This window comes from Biomphalaria glabrata, chromosome 3 (assembly GCF_947242115.1).
Source record: "Biomphalaria glabrata chromosome 3, xgBioGlab47.1, whole genome shotgun sequence".
In the NCBI taxonomy this organism is placed as follows: domain Eukaryota; kingdom Metazoa; phylum Mollusca; class Gastropoda; family Planorbidae; genus Biomphalaria; species Biomphalaria glabrata.
In genome coordinates this window covers 30,290,754-30,310,778 of record NC_074713.1, presented here as the reverse complement: position 1 = coordinate 30,310,778, position 20,025 = coordinate 30,290,754, and the positions used below count along the sequence as shown (strand labels likewise).

At 41.7% G+C, this 20,025-nt stretch overlaps 1 protein-coding gene across 7 annotated transcripts in view; it reads right to left on the bottom strand.

The window, feature by feature from the left end:
* LOC106057127 (dehydrogenase/reductase SDR family member 7-like) overlaps positions 1-19,433 on the bottom strand; it is an 86,379-nt gene extending 66,946 nt beyond the window's left edge. Inside the window, exon 1 of one of the 7 annotated variants that reach the window (XR_008777027.1) lies at positions 18,538-18,741. Coding sequence is in view for 4 of the 7 variants with exons in the window: in XM_056024454.1 (XP_055880429.1) it covers positions 18,538-18,624 (87 nt within the window). In the remaining 3 variants the exon portion in view is untranslated. Of the gene's footprint in view, positions 1-18,537; positions 18,742-19,294 lie in introns of those variants that run through there. The other 6 variants (XM_056024460.1, XM_056024456.1, XM_056024457.1 and 3 more) reach the window with 6 other exon arrangements.
* Between the last annotated feature and the right edge of the window lie 592 nt (positions 19,434-20,025).

Below are 20,025 nucleotides of genomic sequence, written 5' to 3'. Positions count from 1 at the left end.
TTCCCAATCGGCCTTATTCAGTTTCCACCGCTGAGGTCGTCCCAATGAAGGGAGATTGTTAGTAATGATGATTGGGAAGTGATCACTTCCCCGTAGATCATTGCTAACTGACCATTTAAAATCGTCCAGAAGTCCGGGGACGCATACGGTGAGGTCAATGCATGTGAGTGATCCAGTTCCTGGGTGCAAGTAGGTCGGTGATGCATCATTAAGTATGCATAAATCATGTTGGAGGAAGATATCCTCCAGCATACGACCTCTTGTGTCAGTATTGTTGGATCCCCACATGGTGTTATGGGCATTGAAATCCCCAAGGATTAAATAAGGCCGGGGGACTTGTTTCAATAGGTCCTCCATGTCTGTTCGGTTTAATGGAGCGCCTGGTGGTAGATACTGGCTGCAGCAAGTGATAACCTTGTGAAGGGTTATCCTAGCTGCTACGGCCTGTAGTGTGGTCTGTAGTTCTACCCTCTCATGGGGGATGCTATCCTTCACAAGGATACAGACTCCACCTGATGCTCTCTCTGCATCCTCAACATTCTTGCTATAAGCACGGTAGCTTCGGAAGCTGATGCAATCTTTTAGAAATGTTTCCTGTAAGCAGACAGCTACAGGAGTCTCAGAGTCCATCAGTAGCTGCATTTCCTCGTAATTGGCCTTGAGGCCTCTACAATTCCACTGTACAATTCTGGAATCCATGGCTTATTCTAGATGACCTACTTGGAGCTATTTGGCCTTGGGAGGTCCCCGGAGGGGTTTCCCTTTATTTCAGTGACCTGGTATTTTTATTCTTGGGTTTGGATGGAGAGGAGGACAACCCCCTTTTGGGGGAAGTCTTTCTCTCTGGAGATGGGAGATCCCTCTGGTTAGAGCGGAGGTCATTTCCTCCTCTCTCGCCTCGGGCATCCTCTCCGCTTTGATTTCTCCCCTTAGGGAGTTGGTCAACCTCTAATTCGGTAGAGGTTGGGGTGTCTGGCTGGGTTCTCTGAGGAGAACCTGTGTCAGACATGATGTCTCCGGGTTCTCCCGGAGTATTGGTTTTGACATGCTGCTCAGTCTCCATGCTCTCATCAGCGAGCACAGAGAACCTGTTCTTTAGCATGACAACAGGGCTTTCTTGTTTCTTCAGAGGTGTGTTCTTTTGCGGTGTTTTCTTCTGAGTTGGAGGAGGAGGAGGGGGTGGTGGGGTCAATGTGTCCGTCTGTGTGGCTATGGATCTTCCTATCTTAGCAACAGCCTGGGCGTAGGTCTTTGTCAAGCCGAATAGGCCCTTGGGTAGGGCCAGTACAGCCGATTTCGCCTGGCTGAAGGTACATCCATTTCTTGCCTTGTACTCCTGCACGGCAACCTCCTGTTTCCACACAGGGCAGTCCTTGGAGTAGGCTGAGTGGCCAGCTTGACAGTTTGGGCACTTGAACTGGGCTGTGCAGCCCTTGTCCTCATGACCCTCTCCAGCACATCTGGCACACACAGTGTTCCTCTTGCAGACTGCCGCGCCGTGTCCATAACCCTGGCACTTGAAGCACCTCATGGGGTTAGGTATGTAGGGCCTCACTGGAACTCGTAGGTATCCTGCCTTCACATACTCTGGCGGTGTCCTAGTTCCGAATGTGAGGATAATAGTGGCGGTTTTGACCTCCTCACCATCCCTACGCCTGGTAATGCGCCGGGCATGGGTGACTCCTTCAATGCCCTCCACTATTTCCTTCTCGGAACATTCCAGTAGGTCCCTAGAGCTGATTACACCTCTGCTGGTGTTCAGACTCTTGTGTGGCATGACTTCCACTTGGAGATCACAGAGTCTTCTGCATCTTAAAAGCCCATCAGAGTGTGTCTTGCCATCTACTTCTACAAGAAGTACCATTGATTTGTGTAGCTTAGACACACTCTTGGGCTCTCCCACTACTGACTTGAGTCCCTTATAGATAAGGAAAGGGCTCAGCTTTGTCAGACTTTCCCCCTCCTCTGTGCACCTGACCACCAAAAATGAGGGCCAGGTAGTACAGCTTTTTGTGGCCTCCTCCTTTTTTGCCTCAATGCGGCGTCTCTTGCCCAGACCTAAATCTGGGGCAAGTAGTTTGTTGGGGTTTTTTTTGTCCATGTATATTCTTGTTAATTCGGCACCTGTGCTCCCCACCCGCCATCGAGTCCAACAAGGGGACGGGCCATTCGGAAGTCCAGAATGAGCCCGCCAGGGCTACACAGGTGCTATACTCAGTCAGCTGCTGCTTGTAGCTCGGCATGACCAGCCGATCGACCCAAAGCGGGCCATCTGGGCCTCAGATCTAGGGGAACTTGGAGCCAAAGTATTGTGTTGTGGTGGTTTATCCTCAGATAGCCACCACTCAAACACCAGGATCTCTTTATCCCCCCTTACCCGTCGCAGTCCACGGCAAACGGACTGGTCTAGGACGTAGTGAGATATTTAGAGATAAGGAGACAGAGTGATGATCAATGAAGGCAGACTGAGGAGAAGAGGAGGCAGACACAATGATAGAAAAGAAGTAGGCACTTTTGAGCTCCAAAAGTGCTAAGGAAAGAGGAGCGCAGTTTAACGTCATGTCTCGGGACGGACCAGAAATGGAAACTGCCACTACGAACAAGAGAGTAGCCATGCTAATCTACAGGAAGGATCCCACCCCAAGCAACTTAAAAAGGCTCAGAGCTGCACGTAACAATTCCCAAAGAGTAGCGAGACAGTGTGCTAACAAATACTGGCAGGAGCTATGCGAAGATATTCAATCTTGTGCCGACTGTGGTAACATAAGAGGACTATACGAGGGCATGAGAAAAGCCTTTGGACCTCACACCAGCAAGTGTGCTCTGCTCAAATCAAAAGATGGCTCAATCATCAGCGATCGTGCGCTGCAAATGGAGCGATGGGTAGAACACTATGCAGAACTCTACCATATTGAAAACGCCATCTCAACTAATGCTGTTTCCAGCTTACCATCACTTCCAGTTTTGTCGGAATTAGACGAAACGCCCTCAGTAAAGGAGCTGAGCATAACTATTGACATGCTTGCACTTGGGAAAGCACCTGGAGGAGATGGCATTCCTGCTGAAGTCATTCAGGCTGGAAAACAAGCCCTAATCAAACCACTCCATGAACTGCTAAGCTTGTGCTGGGAACAAGGAATGGTCCACCAGGAATGGAAAGACTCCAACATAGTTACAATTTATAAAAATAAATGCGACCGCTCTGATTGTAACAATTATAAAGGCATCTCACTGCTTAGCATAATTGGAAAGGCTTTTGCTAGAGTATTACTAAAGCGATTACGGATCCTGGCAGAACGTGTTTATCCAGAGTCGCAGTGTGGCTTTAGGGCAGGTAGATCTACAACAGATATGATTTTCTCTCTGCGGCAGCTACAGGAGAAGAGCAGAGAACAAAAGCAGCCCTTCTTCATAGCATTTATTGATTTGACCAAGGCCTTTTACCTTGTTAGCAGAAGCGGTCTGTTTGCTGTATTAAAGAAGTTAAGGAAACTAGTGTCAGCTTTTCACGAAGATATGCATGGCACTGTTCAGTTTGAAAGTTCTTCCTCCATGTCATTCTCCATCAAGAGCGGTGTAAAACAAGGATGTGTACTGGCTCCAACACTATTTTGGCATCTATTTCTCAGTCGTACTAACCAGTGTTTTTAAATCCATGGAAGACGAAATATATATATCCATAACAGATCCGATGGAAGGCTTTTTAACCTGGCACGTCTTAAAGCCAAAACGAAAAGACGTCGTATCTTGATAAGGGAGCTACTGTTTGCCGATGACGCAGCACTCGTATCTCACTCACAAGGAGGTCTACATATGCTACTGAACGCCCTAGCAGCTGCTTGTCAAGAGTTTAGCCTTACTAAAAGTCTCTCCAAGACCGAAATCCTGGCACAAGACGTCGCAGAAATACCTGTAATACATATTGGGAACCACACCCTTTCAGTGGTGTAGGAATTTACCTACTTGGGTTCAACAACTGTCAGTAACCTAGATTTAGACATCGAGCTGACAAAAAGAATAGGAAAAGCTACCAGAGCATTGGCAAAACTTTCCAAGCGCGTCTGGGAAAATGGTAAATTGACCACAGATACCAAAATCCTAGTCTACAACGTCTGTGCTGTGAGCACTCTCCTTTATGGCAGTGAAAGCTGGTCAACATACATGTACCAAGAGCACAGATTGAATAGTTTCCACTTGCGCTGCCTGAGACGCATAATGGGCACCTCTTGGAGGGACCATGTCTCCAATCAGGAAGTTTTGAGATTGGCCAATATGAACAGCATGTATGCTCTCCTGACACAAAGAAGATAACGCTGGCTCGGACATGTCACCCGCATGCCAGATGGCAGAATCCCGAAAGATATCTTATATGCTGAGCTTGTGGAAGGAGTCAGACCCAAGGGCCGCCCAAGACATCAGCGAAAGTATGTGGGAAAACATAGTTAAAGACCGGAAACATGGAGACAGACTGTGCGTGCTGGGACAACCCTAGCTGAGAACAAAAGAATTGAAGCGGCCTTAATCAAGAGGGAAAAAAGAAAGCTGCCCTGTTCGCTAGCCCTGAACCAGAGCCATACACATGTATGAATTGTGGCAAAGTCTGCCGTTCTAGGACCAGCTTGATTAGCCACACCAGATTCTGCCCCATCTCAAGATTAAACCAAAACCAGTGACTCATCTGGGCGCATCCATTGCCTTTCGAGACAAAAAGGAGCCATATAAATTTATTGCAATGTTTCGGAAGGAAAAATAAAGGTTAATCAAATTTTTCAATAGCTTTTAATTGTTTTTTTTCCTCGAAATTAACATGACGGACAGACAGACTGACAGACAAAAGGCACAAAAAATGCAAACAAATCGTAAAAATATATAGAATATTTATAATATCTTTAAATTAATTCTATTAGAACTTAATATATTAGAGGCTATCAAATCTCTCGTGTTAATAAAAAAAAAACATTTTTTGTTACTAGTCCATTGTGACGTAATGGATTTTTTTCTTTGACTTCATATGAATGAATTCTGTAAATGTAATGCTAAAAAATCAACTCGGTGCACCAATGTCTATGAACCCTCGATAACTGGCTCGTATTGATGAAGCCATTTTAGTGTAACTAGGCCTTGTGACGTAGTGCACTTTTTTCCTTTGAAGTCATAGAAATTAATTCTTTAAATGAAATGCTAAAAGAACTCACTTGGTGTACCAATGTCTATGATCCCTCGATAACTGGCTTGTATTGATGAAGACATTTTAGTCTAACTAGGCCATGTGACGTAGTGCATTTTTTTCCTTTGACGTCATATGGAATGAATTCTTCAAATGAAATGCTAAAACAACTCGGTATATAAGGCTTGTCTTCGAGTCCGAAGATTATCGAGGAATACAGTATTTCCCGTGGCTACGCAGCCCCAGCTGTGACCTGCATATTTTGCCACATCCAGCGCAAGCATAACCATTGTCCGCAGGTGGTCGATTTAGATTTTCTTTTCGTCGACTGCGTTTGTCCTCGGCAGCAGATTTTCTTTTGGTCTCAAATGTGTATCCCGCGGCCTTCGTGAGTGACCTCCAGCTGTCTTGTTCCGACTCCGCATGCAGTCAGGTGCAGTCAGGAAAGTTGTCGCCTAAGCTGGTCTTTGAAGCGTTTCCGTGGGGCGCCTCTGTTACGTCGACCACTTTTTAGCTCACCAAAAAAAGACTGCCTTTGGCATACGTTCGTCTCCCATATGGGATACGTGCCCTGCCCAGCGTAGCTGTCGGACCATAAGAACTCCCTCTATAGTACTCTATACCGACGTTCGCGAGGACATCGCTGTTTGTAGTGCGGTCCTGCCACCGTATGTCCATGATGGAGCGCAAGCATCTTGTTATCTCGTTATTTAAAAGGCATGATAGCTAGATTTAGATCTAATCTAGATTTTTTAAACTAGATATAGATTTTTTTATGTAGGCCTATATCTAGATTTTTTTAAAAAACTAGATCTGGATTTATATTCTAATTAAAATCGTTGTAGAGTCTAGATCTAAATTTCTAGGTCTAGTTTAGACTGATATAGACTAAATCAAGATATATTATTTCAATTTCTAGATTTAAAGTGTAGATTTTTATTTCCAAACGTCTAGATCAATATTGCAATGTTATAATATACTAAAACTAATCTACTATTTTTAAATTTAATATTGCATTCAGTCTATTGATAGATTATTTAGAATTTATTGTTGCCAAAAATCTAATCTAAATTACATCTAAATTATTCCAAACTTATATTATAGATCTAGATCTAGTAGATATAATTCTTAAGAATGCTAAATCAGAAGTTTAGTTTATGCATGGAACTATACTAATGGAACACCAGCTTCGAGTTTTTTACAAAGGCAAAGAGAGTCGAAGTGCTGTCGCGCATCTTTTTTGGCGCACCGTACCATTTGAAAAATCAATGATTATGCCAAAGAAGAAATTTACTCGGCGAGCCACTTGGATCGACCTGCATTGGGTGTAAAACTTCCTTACACTATATTTTATTAGATCTGTAAAAACTTTATCCATTTTCTGACTATCTGATAAAATAGATAAAATTTCCCTGAATAAGAGATCGTCACAAAAGTTATTTTTTTCGATCACCCTATAAAATGCCACTTTTTTTTCCAAAAATAGATTTTTCAGTGCATCTGCATTTGGGTTATTTACACAAAATCTGGATGCAGACATGTCTAACGTTCCGATAAATGCGTATTTGTTACGATATGCTAAATCGCAAGAAATAAAAGAAAGTAGGACACTACAAGCTACGCATTTCTTCTCTTTTATTATTACTATTGACACGACTATAGGCTACAAATGTACGTCTCATAAGATGAAAAAAAAAAAGTCGAGGTGGAAAAGAAAATGAAACTACCTTGGGTGACACGTTGGTACCATGCCGTCAAAAACTACGAATAAGCTAGTATATGTCTACTCGGTAGAGTCAATCAGCCGAGACGAAACCAGGTCAAACACAGTGATAAAACTATTAGTGTTGTTTATATTGTATGCTAGATATAAGCAAAATGTCAGAGATATTAACACAGTTAATAGCTGCTGGAAAAGAGATGGGATTGTCAGGGACAGCTCTACAGGAGAAGTCAAGCTGGAAAAGAAAGAAAAAGAAAGAGAAGACGCAGATCGAGATGAAAGAGCTAAAGAGAGGGAAGTGAGAGTTAAAAAGGCTGAAGAAAGAGCTAAAGAAGGAGAGGCAGAAGAAAGAGCTAAAGAGAAAGAAGCTGATGTAGAAATACACAAATTGAGAGTCAGAGAGTTGGAGCTTAGGGAGACGAAAGGAGAAATCAAAGAGCATATCAAACCTGTATGGAAACCAACGTTGCCACCTTTTAATGAGATTGTGGATCAAATGGATGCATATTTGGCGAGATTCGAAGTGCATGCTCAAGCTACAGATATACCTAAAACTCAATGGGGAAGTCATCTTTACACATTATTACAGGGAAAGGCACTGCAACCTTGTATCAACTTTTCTAAGAAAGATTTAGAGGAATATGACAAGGTGAAGGAAGTATTATTGAAAAGATTCAACGTGACAGATGATGGGTATAGATGGGTATAGAGAGAAGTTCCATAAAGCTAAACCAGAGAGAAACCAGCCATTCCATGAATTTGTTGAAGACATTACAAGATACTTAATGCGTTGGGTGGAATTGTCAAATACTGAAAAGACATTCGAAGGTCTCATTGATCTGTTCATCAGAGACAAGATCCTCACATCTTGCAATCCTCACTTAGTGGCTTTTCTACATGAAAGGAAACCGAAAGATGTGCCAACAGCAGTCAAGTTGTGTCAGCAATATATTACTGCACATCCAGAGCAGACAATTCAGAGAGAGGAAGACTTGATAACTAGCAAGTTTGCCTTTGCTGCAAAGACTAATGATAACAGAAGTCGCTTTAAACAAGAATGGAGACAGGACCGTCTGCAGAAAAAAAAGTGTGGGTGAAAAAAGAAAATGTTTTAAGTGTTTAAAAACGGGACATTTAGCAGCCCAATGTAGAAACAAAAGCCCATTAAGACGAAATGAGACTATGGACTCAAGCAGAAGTCAGGAATTTAAAACCAGCAACAGGGGAAGACCAACCGGACATCCGTATAATGCGTCAGTTTGCATAGACTATCAACATGGTGAACAACTCCCTCATGACTCTGATCAGATCCAGATGGCTGGAGCTGTAACTTGTGACGCTGGGAAACTAAAAATGTATCCTGGATTTGTTTGGAAGAAATCTATTTGGTCTTGAGAGACACAGGAGCGACCACAATCGGAGTGAAGAGACTACATGTGCACCCTCACCAGTTGACGGGTAAGAAAGTCCAATGTATGACATTTGGAGGAACAATTGAAGAATATCCCACAGCTGTCATTGACATTGATACGCCATTTTTATCTGGGAAAGTTGAAGAATGTGTGTTGGAGAGGCCTGCAGCTGACTTGATTCTAGGAAACGTGACTGGCATAACTGAGCCTACAATCACAGATATCTACAAGTGGCAAAGGTCAGCAATGTCAGAAGTTACAAATGCGGTAACTAGGTCTCAATCTGGTGTAATAGAAAACATGGGACAACCGATCCTACATAGTCAGATTGAACAGCCAGAATCAGAATTAACATCCAGTTATGCATTGAAACAAAATGAGGACCAAACAGTGGTTAAACTTTTTAAATTGGCTGAGCGTCCCACCAGTAAATTTAAAGTGAAAAATGGGCTTCTGATGAGACAAGATAACAAAGAGAAACTACAGCTAGTCGTTTCTGTCGCCAAAAGAAAAAGAATTTTGGAGTTAGGTCATGACTCACCTTTTGCGGGTCATATGGGGACAGCACGAACAACGATACAGCACAGTAGAAAGAGAGTGCTTGGCAGTTGTTTGGGCAGTAACCAAGTTGGCCAGGTACCTGTTGGGCAGAACATTCGTACTCCGCACAGATCACGCACCCTTACGCTGTTTAAACACACGTAAGTCGGTGAATTCCAGGGTAACTCGCTGGCCCTGATGCTTCAGGACTTTCAGTTCGAAGTGCAGCATATTCCAGGTAAAGGAAACGTCGTAGCGGACATTCTGTCACGCTTATCATAGATATAAGCCTACGTGGCTTCTCACAAGCATGTGTTGCTTCATCAAAGACTTTGTGTCTTCAACAGTTTAGACTTTGTTGCTTGATGGTAGACTTTCTGTCTACAACTAAGACTTTGTGTCTTCATCTTTTAAGACTGTGTGTCTTCATCTTCTAAGACTGTGTGTCTTTAACTAAGCCTGTGGTTCTTATACTAAGACTGTGTGTCTTAACTATAGACTGTGTGCCTATTACATTAAAGTCTGTGTGACTACGTTAAGGTCTGTGTGACTACATTAAAGTCTGTGTGACAATGATCAAGTTGTTTGGATACATAAACGCCTGTGTGGCATACACAGAGCATTTGTGGCCTATCGAATTAACATTTTGTTGTATTGTGGTGTAATGTTTGATACTTGTTTTATAGTCGTGTTTTTTTATGTATCTTTGTAAAAATTAATTATAATTTTAGGAGGGGTGAGATGTCACGGATGAATGTGTGTATGTATATATAATCAATTTTTACATTCTGCGCGAATGACCGGAAGTGTGTTTTGTTGTGAGACAGAGAGAGACCAGCGTGTGTGATATGTAGTAAAGCTGATTAAAGTTTATGTGTTTAATCTAGTGGTTTCATTGTTTTATTTCGTTAGCTATAGCTGAACCAGGGACACCTAGACGTATCGAGATCTAAGGTAGATTCTATCAAGTTATAATTATAAATATTGTTACGAATCTCACTATCCAGGCTCTCTGCAAACTGCACCATACACCACCAACTTAAAGAACTTGACAAGTCAGGGCTCCAAAATAACGTAAAGGTTTAATGTTCATAAATAACAGCCAATACTGTACAATTGGCAGCACGTAGAACAGTACAAATAGCTCTGCGATAACAAATATCTCTCCGATAACACCGTTCCGCCGTATCAAGTCTTGCACTGGCCTCTCCGTCTCGTTCCGGGCTTGCACTGGGTTCAACAGTTCGGGACTGACTTCACACACTTGGGCTCGTTGTGTCGGACTCGATCACAGACCAAGATCAAGACGCCGTTCGTCTCAACTGTACTTGACAGTACTCCGCACTGAACCGTCGTAATGCTCCGTACAGAACCACACCGTTGAACTGTGCTGTAGTCGACCGTGTTCTGAACTCCTGTCGTGAACCCGCTTTCTGAACCGTCTTGACTGCGTCACCTCCGCTCTTATATAGGGTCCCTACTGGCCTTCTCGAACCGGACAGAACGCCGCTCGACGTTTCTAGGTGGTCAGATGACTACAACTCTCGTGACGCCCCTGAGCTCTGTTCACGTCGGCGATCCATCCCGAACTCTCTTGTTGACACTCGTCTCGGCCGATCGTCGTAACTCGTCACGGTTGACCGCTCGTCTAGCGCTGGCCTGGGGCGATTTGCGTCGGCTGACTACACACACACCACTACCCCCATCTGTGCCACCACCAGGTTTATAACACTGCCCCCTCCTTAGATCTGTCCGTCCCGGACAGAATCAACATCATGGCATTGGCTGTGAAATTTCATCGCTTTAGGTGGGGGTCGATCGGTGGCAGTTGGCTTGCCTCTTGAGCTTGACGGAGTCATCCATGTTACAGTCAGCAATGGTCGCTTCCTTCTTCTTCGCCAGTTTGCCTCGACCTGGTTGCCCCGCCGTCGTGCTTTCATTGCCATCCACGTGGAATTCAGAAGACGTTTTCTTCTCCTCCAGTTAGCCTTCATCTGGTTGCATCGATGTCGTGAGCGCATCGTCATCCATGTTGCACTCAGGAAAAGTCGCCTTCTTCTTCTTCTCCGCCAGTTGGTCTTCATGTGGCTGCAGTTATTTCTTGGTTGAATCACCATGCACGTTGGACTACGCAAACGCCGCCTTCTTCTTTTCCTCCAGTTGATCGTCCTCTTGTTGCAGTGACGTTTTGGTTGCATCGCTCTCTTTTCTGTCAGTACTGAGGACAGCCACTTGACACATGGAGAGGTATAGGATGTAAGGGCAGGGATTACCAAGATTGTTGACCAAAGAGGTGGCTTCATAGGGCTTTGCGAAGAAGGACTGGGATGGGCTTCAAATCCACAGGACAGGGAATTGTTGGACAGGTCATCATCTTCAGCCTTGTCTGGGGGGCATGCTTGTGGGGCAGGTTGGTAACACTCCTCGTGCAAAGGTCCCTTGTCTTCGGCTTCAGGCTCCATTTGGCTTTCTTCACCACCATCAGGACCTCTCTCTCTCGTCTCAGTATCGGGCCAATCGCCTGTTGGTTTCAGACCTGGTCGATGACTTTCATCGTGCGAATGTCCATCAACTTCAACGTCAAGCTTCCTTGGATTCTTTTCACCACCATCAGGACTTTCCTCTCCAGTCTTGACAGCCTGACCAACGTCTGTTGGGTGCCGATCTGGCTGGTATCTTCCGACTTGCAATTGTCTCTCAACGACTTCATCAGGTATCAATGGGTTCTCACGATCACCATCAGGGCTTCTCTCGCTGATCTTAGCATCTGGACGAACGTCTGTAGAGTCCAAGCCTCGTCGGTAGCTTTCATCATGTAAACGTCCCTCAGCAACAGGCTTGTAGGCAAACTCAGCGTTCTCTTGATCTGTCTCTTTCGGCTCCACAAGTCTGTACTCCTTGTTTTCGGATTCACAGGCAGCACCACCTTCATCAGCATTGCCATTGTTACTGCTTATTGATTCGCAGCATTGGGTGGGTAATTGTTCAATGTCCAACGATGGTGAATCTCCTTCATCTTTCAAGTCTCCTTGGTCGTACAAGGTTTCTTCCACCACGTCCATCGTTTTCACCACGGGGCTCGTCATTTCCTTCACTGAGGTACCCATCTTTTTAATCTCTCTACAGAACTCCTCGGTGTTCTTCTTCAATGTCACACTCATCTCTTCTAGCATGATACGGGTACTGGTGAGCTGTTGCTGCATGCTACTGGTGAGCTGTTCCAGCAAGTTAGGTTCGACTTCAAAAAGATATGTGTCCGGATCTTCTTTTTCTTCCAACATGTCTTCTCGGAGGCGTGCTTGTAAAGTTTCCTTGTTACCATATACCTTCAGCCTTCGTCCACGGAGTTCTTCCTTCAGTTCTCTAAATTCAAGTTCGTACAGCAGTTTCAGACAAGCCATAGTAGATCCGATCCAATCCGATTCCGATCCGATCCCACTTCTGACACCAGTTGTTACGAATCTCACTATCCAGGCTCTCTGCAAACTGCACCATACACCACCAACTTAAAGAACTTGACAAGTCAGGGCTCCAAAATAACGTAAAGGTTTAATGTTCATAAATAACAGCCAATACTGTACAATTGGCAGCACGTAGAACAGTACAAATAGCTCTGCGATAACAAATATCTCTCCGATAACACCGTTCCGCCGTATCAAGTCTTGCACTGGCCTCTCCGTCTCGTTCCGGGCTTGCACTGGGTTCAACAGTTCGGGACTGACTTCACACACTTGGGCTCGTTGTGTCGGACTCGATCACAGACCAAGATCAAGACGCCGTTCGTCTCAACTGTACTTGACAGTACTCCGCACTGAACCGTCGTAATGCTCCGTACAGAACCACACCGTTGAACTGTGCTGTAGTCGACCGTGTTCTGAACTCCTGTCGTGAACCCGCTTTCTGAACCGTCTTGACTGCGTCACCTCCGCTCTTATATAGGGTCCCTACTGGCCTTCTCGAACCGGACAGAACGCCGCTCGACGTTTCTAGGTGGTCAGATGACTACAACTCTCGTGACGCCCCTGAGCTCTGTTCACGTCGGCGATCCATCCCGAACTCTCTTGTTGACACTCGTCTCGGCCGATCGTCGTAACTCGTCACGGTTGACCGCTCGTCTAGCGCTGGCCTGGGGCGATTTGCGTCGGCTGACTACACACACACCACTACCCCCATCTGTGCCACCACCAGGTTTATAACAATATAATAGGAAAGTTGTGACAATCGGTAAATCTTCTTTCTCCATTCTTCTCTGTCATTTGCCTTTGATAGAATTTCATTATGATATTCTTTCTGAAAATATTGAAACCTGCCTTTTTTCTGCCTGAGTAAACCACTTCGGGATCCGATTTTGAGTTTGTGTTTCCACACAAACTGTCTTTGTAACCTTTTTTTAAAGCTGTTTTTGCTTTTTTTTCTCGGGTTTTACAAAATAGTACTCTTTATAGAATTGTTGTGAACTGATACATTGATGTGTTGTCATGTGTAAGTGCGTACCATTACTAGCATGGGCGTAGCCAGGGAGGGGGGTTGGGGTTCAATTCCCCCCCTCCGAATGATATCCCCCCCTGTGGGGGGGGGGGGTCGGAATTTAGTGACTGATTTTTTGCTTTGATTCTGTTTATTAAGGTGATATTTTAATACTAAACCATCACTTTCCCCAGCGCAGCTAAGGGGGTTTTGAGTTTAAAACAAAACCGAAAAAAAAAAGAATGCAAACGACAATCTTCAAGATCCAAGAGCAAAGCTAAGGAAGATTTTGATTTTAAAACCCCTCCGAAATTTACGATAAAACCCCCTCATCAATATAAGACTATCCATACATCAGTCACCAGATTCTATGAGCGTAGCCAAGAGGGGTTTTGTGTTAAACCCCCCCCCTCCAGCGGATTTAGAGCTAAAAAATACCTCTTCAATATAAAAAAAAGCAAATAGCACACTCAAAAATCTATGAGCGTAACCTAAGGGGTTTTGAGTTTAAACCCCTCTTCAGCGGGATTAGTAGCTAAAAATACCTCTTCAATATAAAAAAAGCAAATTACACGCTTAAAAGTCTATGACCGTAGCCAAAGAGGTTTTGAGCTTAAACCCCCTCTCTAGCGGGCGGGGTTTGAAGCAAAAAAAAACAAACAAAAAAAAACAACTCTTGAATATTAAAAAAAAAGCAAATTACACACTCAAAATGCTGTGATCGTAGCCATAGGGGTTTTTGAGTTTAACCCCCCCCCCCCCCACTTTCAGCGAGGTTTGAAGCTAAAATATACCCCATCAATATAAACAAAAGCAAATTACACACTCAAAATTCTATGAGCGTAGCCAAGCCAAGGGGGGTTTTGAGTTTAAGCCTACTCCTCCAAAGGGCTTTTTTTAACGTTTAAAACCCTTCCTGGTGGGTTTGAGTTTACCCAATACAGAGAGTTTTGAAGTTGAAAACCTCTCTCTTCAATTTTATTCTAAAACAAACTACAGTATCAAATTATATGAGCGTAGCTAATGGAGCTTTGAATTTAAAAAAAAAAACTCCACAGATTTTTTAGTTTAAAACCCTTTAAAAATTTATTTTGATGATAAAACTTCCCTTTTCGATATAAGATCTAAAGCAAACTACAGTCACCTAATTCCAAGAGCGTAGCCAAGAGAGGTTGCAACAAAGATGGCTAAGACGGATTTTAGGAGTCAGTTATAGAGTTCGGGTCTCAATCAAAGAAATCTTATGCCGAACTGGGACTCGACACCTTAGTAAGGTTGTGTCAGAGCGTCGCATGAGGTTTGCGGGACATGTTTTCCGACAAAATGAGTTGCGATGACATGGAGCCATTACGCGGAAAGCGCAAACAGGGACACCCTAGTACAACTTGGCGCCACACATTCATGGAGGTCCTCATAGCAGATGGGAAGAGGTTTCAGACATTGCCTGTGACAGATTTTTGTGGAAGCAGCTTGCCGCCCAATGCGCCGAACGACGCGGGAGGACCTAAGTCAGTAAGAATAGTACGTAAGGTTTTTAAAATAAAACTTTTTTTTAATAGCAGGACAATGCACTGTAGATACATCAAAATATGCATTTTGTTGGCGTTTAATAAAGGAAATAGTGCTCACTGCGCTCCCCCCGACCCCCTTGCTGGCAATGGTGTGGCGTCTACAATTTTTCCACTAACTCCAGGAAGAACCTATTCTAGGGTGCAATTAACGTCTTCCGAAAGAATAAAGGGTCAGAATGCAATAAAGATTAATTAAGTACACACACACACATTTTTTTTTGCTGGAGGGAGAGAAAAAATCCCCCCACCACCCCGAAAAAAAGCCTGGCTACGCCCATGATAACTAGTATTAGGTCTACTTCCAGGCTTTTAAATGTAAATTTTTTTCAATTCTAGACAAGGCAGGTTAGAGGTTTGTATGCATCGATGTGACACTGGTTGATCGGGAAAGGGGGGGGGGGGGGGAGGGAAGCGTAAGGGGGTGATAATTTCTTCCACCTTCCACCCCCAACAGATCTACATAAGTCATAAATGTAGTGTGCAGGCATAATATGTGTAAACAATTAGTCATTAATGTAAATGTAGTATGCTATTTATAAATAAATTCTTATATTTTTTCTAACCTCTCTGGCGGATAGAGGGGGGTGGGGGTGGAGATGCATTAGCGATCACCCATCCCTCATTAGACAGACCCATACCAATGTAATAATGAGTCAACCATGTCAAATGTAAACGCATGCTATTTATTGATCAGTTGAAACTTATTTTAAGTTGTCCTCCTTTCACTGTTGGATCGCGGTTGGGGGGAGGGGTTAGAGAGGGATAGACATTTTGGCCACATAAAAATAATGCTTTTAAAAAATTGTTCGAAATCGAATTGTTAAAACACCATCTATTTATCGAATGTATTTGATTGTATATTGAATGCTTGTTATATGTTTTAGGACCAACGAAAATAAGCAAAGCTCGTGTTTAATATCATTGACACCTCATTTTCTTCATTTTCTCTTATCTTTTGACCTGCCGTATGAAGTTCGCGTGAACCACGTTCATATGTATCTCTCTATTTTGGAGAAAGAAGAAGATGTTAAGTTTAAAGTATTTCCAATAGTTTGTGTATAATTTATTGATATGTAGTTTGTGATTTACTTGCAACTATTAATATGTGAAGAGAAAAAAATTCAAATGTAAATATAACAATATATCAACAATAACAACACCATATGAAAATTGAAATTATAAAGACAAAAGATTATAAAGAGAGTTTTTGTTTGTACTTGTGAGGGTCCGCCCATGGGTCATCTGTGTAGATGGGGCAGATAGCCATGGAGGAGTTCTGTTAGCAATATAAAAAAACAACACTAATAATACTAACTTAAAAAATATCGAATCAACGTTTTGCAAAATTATAGTACGTAGATACTACCGACCTCCAAATTCTAGCTTAGAGTATTTGCAGAAATTATGTAATCAGCTTTCAATAATTAAAGAAAAACATTTTTAAAAAAGCAGTTTTTTTGGTTCATGGTTGACTGCAACCTCCCCGATATAAATGAGAAATAATTAATTTCGTCTGTAGGTGTCCACATAAACTAAACGGTACGTGGCAGGAAAAACTAAAAGAGGCATGAAGCCCATAAAATAGGCGTAAGCCCATAAAATAGGCATAATCCTAAAAAATTTCACCACAGACCACCATCAAAGCCTTAGGGATATAAATGAACCATTTATAGTAACATTACATAATTTAGATCAAATTATTAAAAGAAAAAAAAAAATAAACAACACATTAGATCTATTACTAACTAGCAGGCCTGGATTAGTGGTAGATTATGAAAAAATCCCTGGACTATCTGACCATTCATTGGCCTCCTTCAGTCGTAGGACGACTATGGTTCATCTCAGAGCACACTTCCTCATGTGGCTGTGGAACCCTATTTTGGAGAGACACTCCCGTCCACAGATAAGTGAGATGAAAGCCTGGGCATTGTTTATGGTCGGAACGATGTCGCCCACACAGCAGTTCCCCCTCTCCGCGCAGCTTATGTGACCAAAGGAACGGAGTATCCAATACAGTTTGGGATCAGTAGCGCCGCAGGATCTGCCAGGCTGTAGAACGGTGTGCCACAGTCTGCCTAAGGGTCACCAGCTCCTGATTTTTCCTCAAGGTTGTCTCCCGAAGCCTTTCCCGTGTTTGGGTATAGCCGCAGGGCAGCGGAGGTTTGGATTCAGAGTTTTCCTTCTCCTAGATGGGTAGCCAACCAAGCCCCTATCTGTCCATGATATTGTTAAAATACACAGTCAAATAAAAGCAGTAACCAAAATAAAATCCAAAAGAGGAATCATTCTCTGAAACAAATGCAACCTAACACAATTACACCAAGATGCATTAAACTTCCAACAAACATTCTTATCAGAAAAAGACATTAACCAACCAGTTGATGACCTGTGAAATATCATTAGTAGATATCTTTAAAATATTATAGAAAATCATATAAACACCATTATAGAAAATGTAAAGAAACTAAGGCAGAAAGAGTTTATAAAAAGTATATTAAAATTAAACACCTAACCGAAAAAGTAAGCAGACAGCTTAGCAATGTAATATCTAAGGATAACAATAAAAACATATTGTAATACATTAAGTCTAAGAAAATGAAAACAGCATGAGCAGCACCATTAAAAGAAGAAGATAACTTAACACATAATGAAATTAGCTAACATCCTAAATATATACTCTGCATCAGCATTCTCAGCCTCAGGAGACAAAGACATATTACTTGATTTGAACCAAGTAGATAACATAGGAAATATAGAAGTACAAGAAAAGGGGGTCCAAAAAACTATTACAAAGAACCAAGCAATGAGTTAGCACCAGTGTTCAAAATACTTTTTCAGGGCAGAGTAGTGAGGGACTGGAAAATAAAAAGGAGAAAAATCTGACCTAGGAAACGACAGATAACCAGTATCACAGGTAAAATATTAGAATCGATAATATGTGCTCTCTTCTATGTCAGCCAAGGAAAGTTGACGCGTAATAATAATAATAATAATAATCTTTATTATCCGTAAGGAAATTTGTCTTACAATTTGTGCATTACACCAAACAAAAAACATTATAACTATAAGAAACCAAAGTGTACATTCACACCAGACTCACTCATAATTTACATGTGACAAAGTTTATACCAGATTGTTCTTATTTAATGATTTGATTGCCAGGGGAACAAAAGAGTGTTTGTGTCTGTTTGTCTTTGCTATCGGTGTCTTGTATCTCTTTTGTGATGGTAAAATCACAAAATCCTGACACAAAGGGTGATTCTTTATTTCGAGGATCTTGTTAGCTTTTTTATAGATGTTTGTCTCAAACAACTGCCCAAAGCTTGTCTTTGAAGCGTTTCCGTGGGGCGCTTCTGTTCTGTTATACCCTAAACTAGAATTTGGTGGTCTGTAGGTACTGCCTATTATTAGGGATGTTGAGGTGGTGTTAATTTTACAAAATGCTGATTCTATATTTTTGAGTTAGGTAAATTAATTTCTTCAGCTATAAGAGTGTTTTTTATTGCTAAAAGAACTCCTTCATGATAACAGTAAATCACTGCCTATTAAACCTAGTAAATAGTGTTTTTAAAATATAAGATTAATATATCTATAGAAAATACAATATTTCTTCTTAAAACATTATAAACTTAAAAAAAAACAAGAACAATTGAATACAAATAGAATGTAATTATTGCTGCCTGGTGGTGTGGTCCGGAGTTTGAATCCTAGACGTATTCCCGTCCTACAGGAAGTCTCGGCCATGACGTAGGGTACTCTTCTTTTCTGAAGGAACTAAAACATCCACTAGGTGTAATAAACTAAAACATCCACTAGGTGTAATAAACTAAAACATCCACTAGGTGTAATAAACTAAAACATCCACTAGGTGTAATAAACTAAAACATCCACTAGGTGTAGTAAACTAAAACATCCACTAGGTGTAATAAACTAAAACATCCACTAGGTGTAATAAACTAAAACATCCACTAGGTGTAATAAACTAAAACATCCACTAGGTGTAATAAACTAAAACATCCACTAGGTGTAATAAACTAAAACATCCACTAGGTGTAATAAACTAAAACATCCACTAGGTGTAATAAACTAAAACATCCACTAGGTGTAATAAACTAAAACATCCACTAGGTGTAATAAACTAAAACATCCACTAGGTGTAATAAACTAAAACATCCACTAGGTGTAATAAACTAAAACATCCACTAGGTGTAATAAACTAAAACATCCACTAGGTGTAATAAACTAAAACATCCACTAGGTGTAATAAACTAAAACATCCACTAGGCTTTCAAACGACACTTTTTTTTTAAAGTGCTTTTACTAATTATTTTTTATCTTAAGAAAAAGTTGTATAATAATTTTAAATCTTAAAACAAAATGTACTTAGAAAACAAAACCACAATAAACTACCAACCTTTTAGTCTCCAGATTGTATTTCTTTATGACTGAACGTGACATTGCACTCCTCAAACTCATCAATGTGGAATTCTTTACGTTAGTAATAGTTTTTAAGTAAAAAAAAATTGTCTTCCACAAACCTTGGTTTAGTTCTATGGATCCTTATTGTTCCTAAATTGTCCATTGTATTAGCGCGTGATTTATCTGAAATCGTCCAATTTACTGCTAACACCTTTCCAGTGGTTGGAATGACCTCATTAACATATGTACACTCATACGTACACGCTACACGCACACTTTGTCTATTCAATCTATTGTATATTTTGACCTTTGCAAACTCTACCACACACACACCAACCAATGCTATCATACATTTTTACTTTGTGATAAAATTTGTGAAGTAGGACACACACAAAAATTCTATTGGTGGAAATTACATCTAAAAATTGAGATGACATCTAAAAATTGAGATGACATCTAAAAATTGAGATGACATCTAAAAATTGAGATGACATCTAAAAATTGAGATGACATCTAAAAATTGAGATTACATCTAAAAATTGAGATTACATCTAACAATTAAGATGACATCTAACAATTAAGATGACATCTAACAATTGAGATGACATCTAACAATTAAGATGACATCTAGGCCTAATAATTTAGAAAGTGCAAACAAGGACGTCCTCGTATAACTTGGTGCCACAGTGGGCGCCAGGTGGGAAGAAGCTTGAGACATTGCCAGTG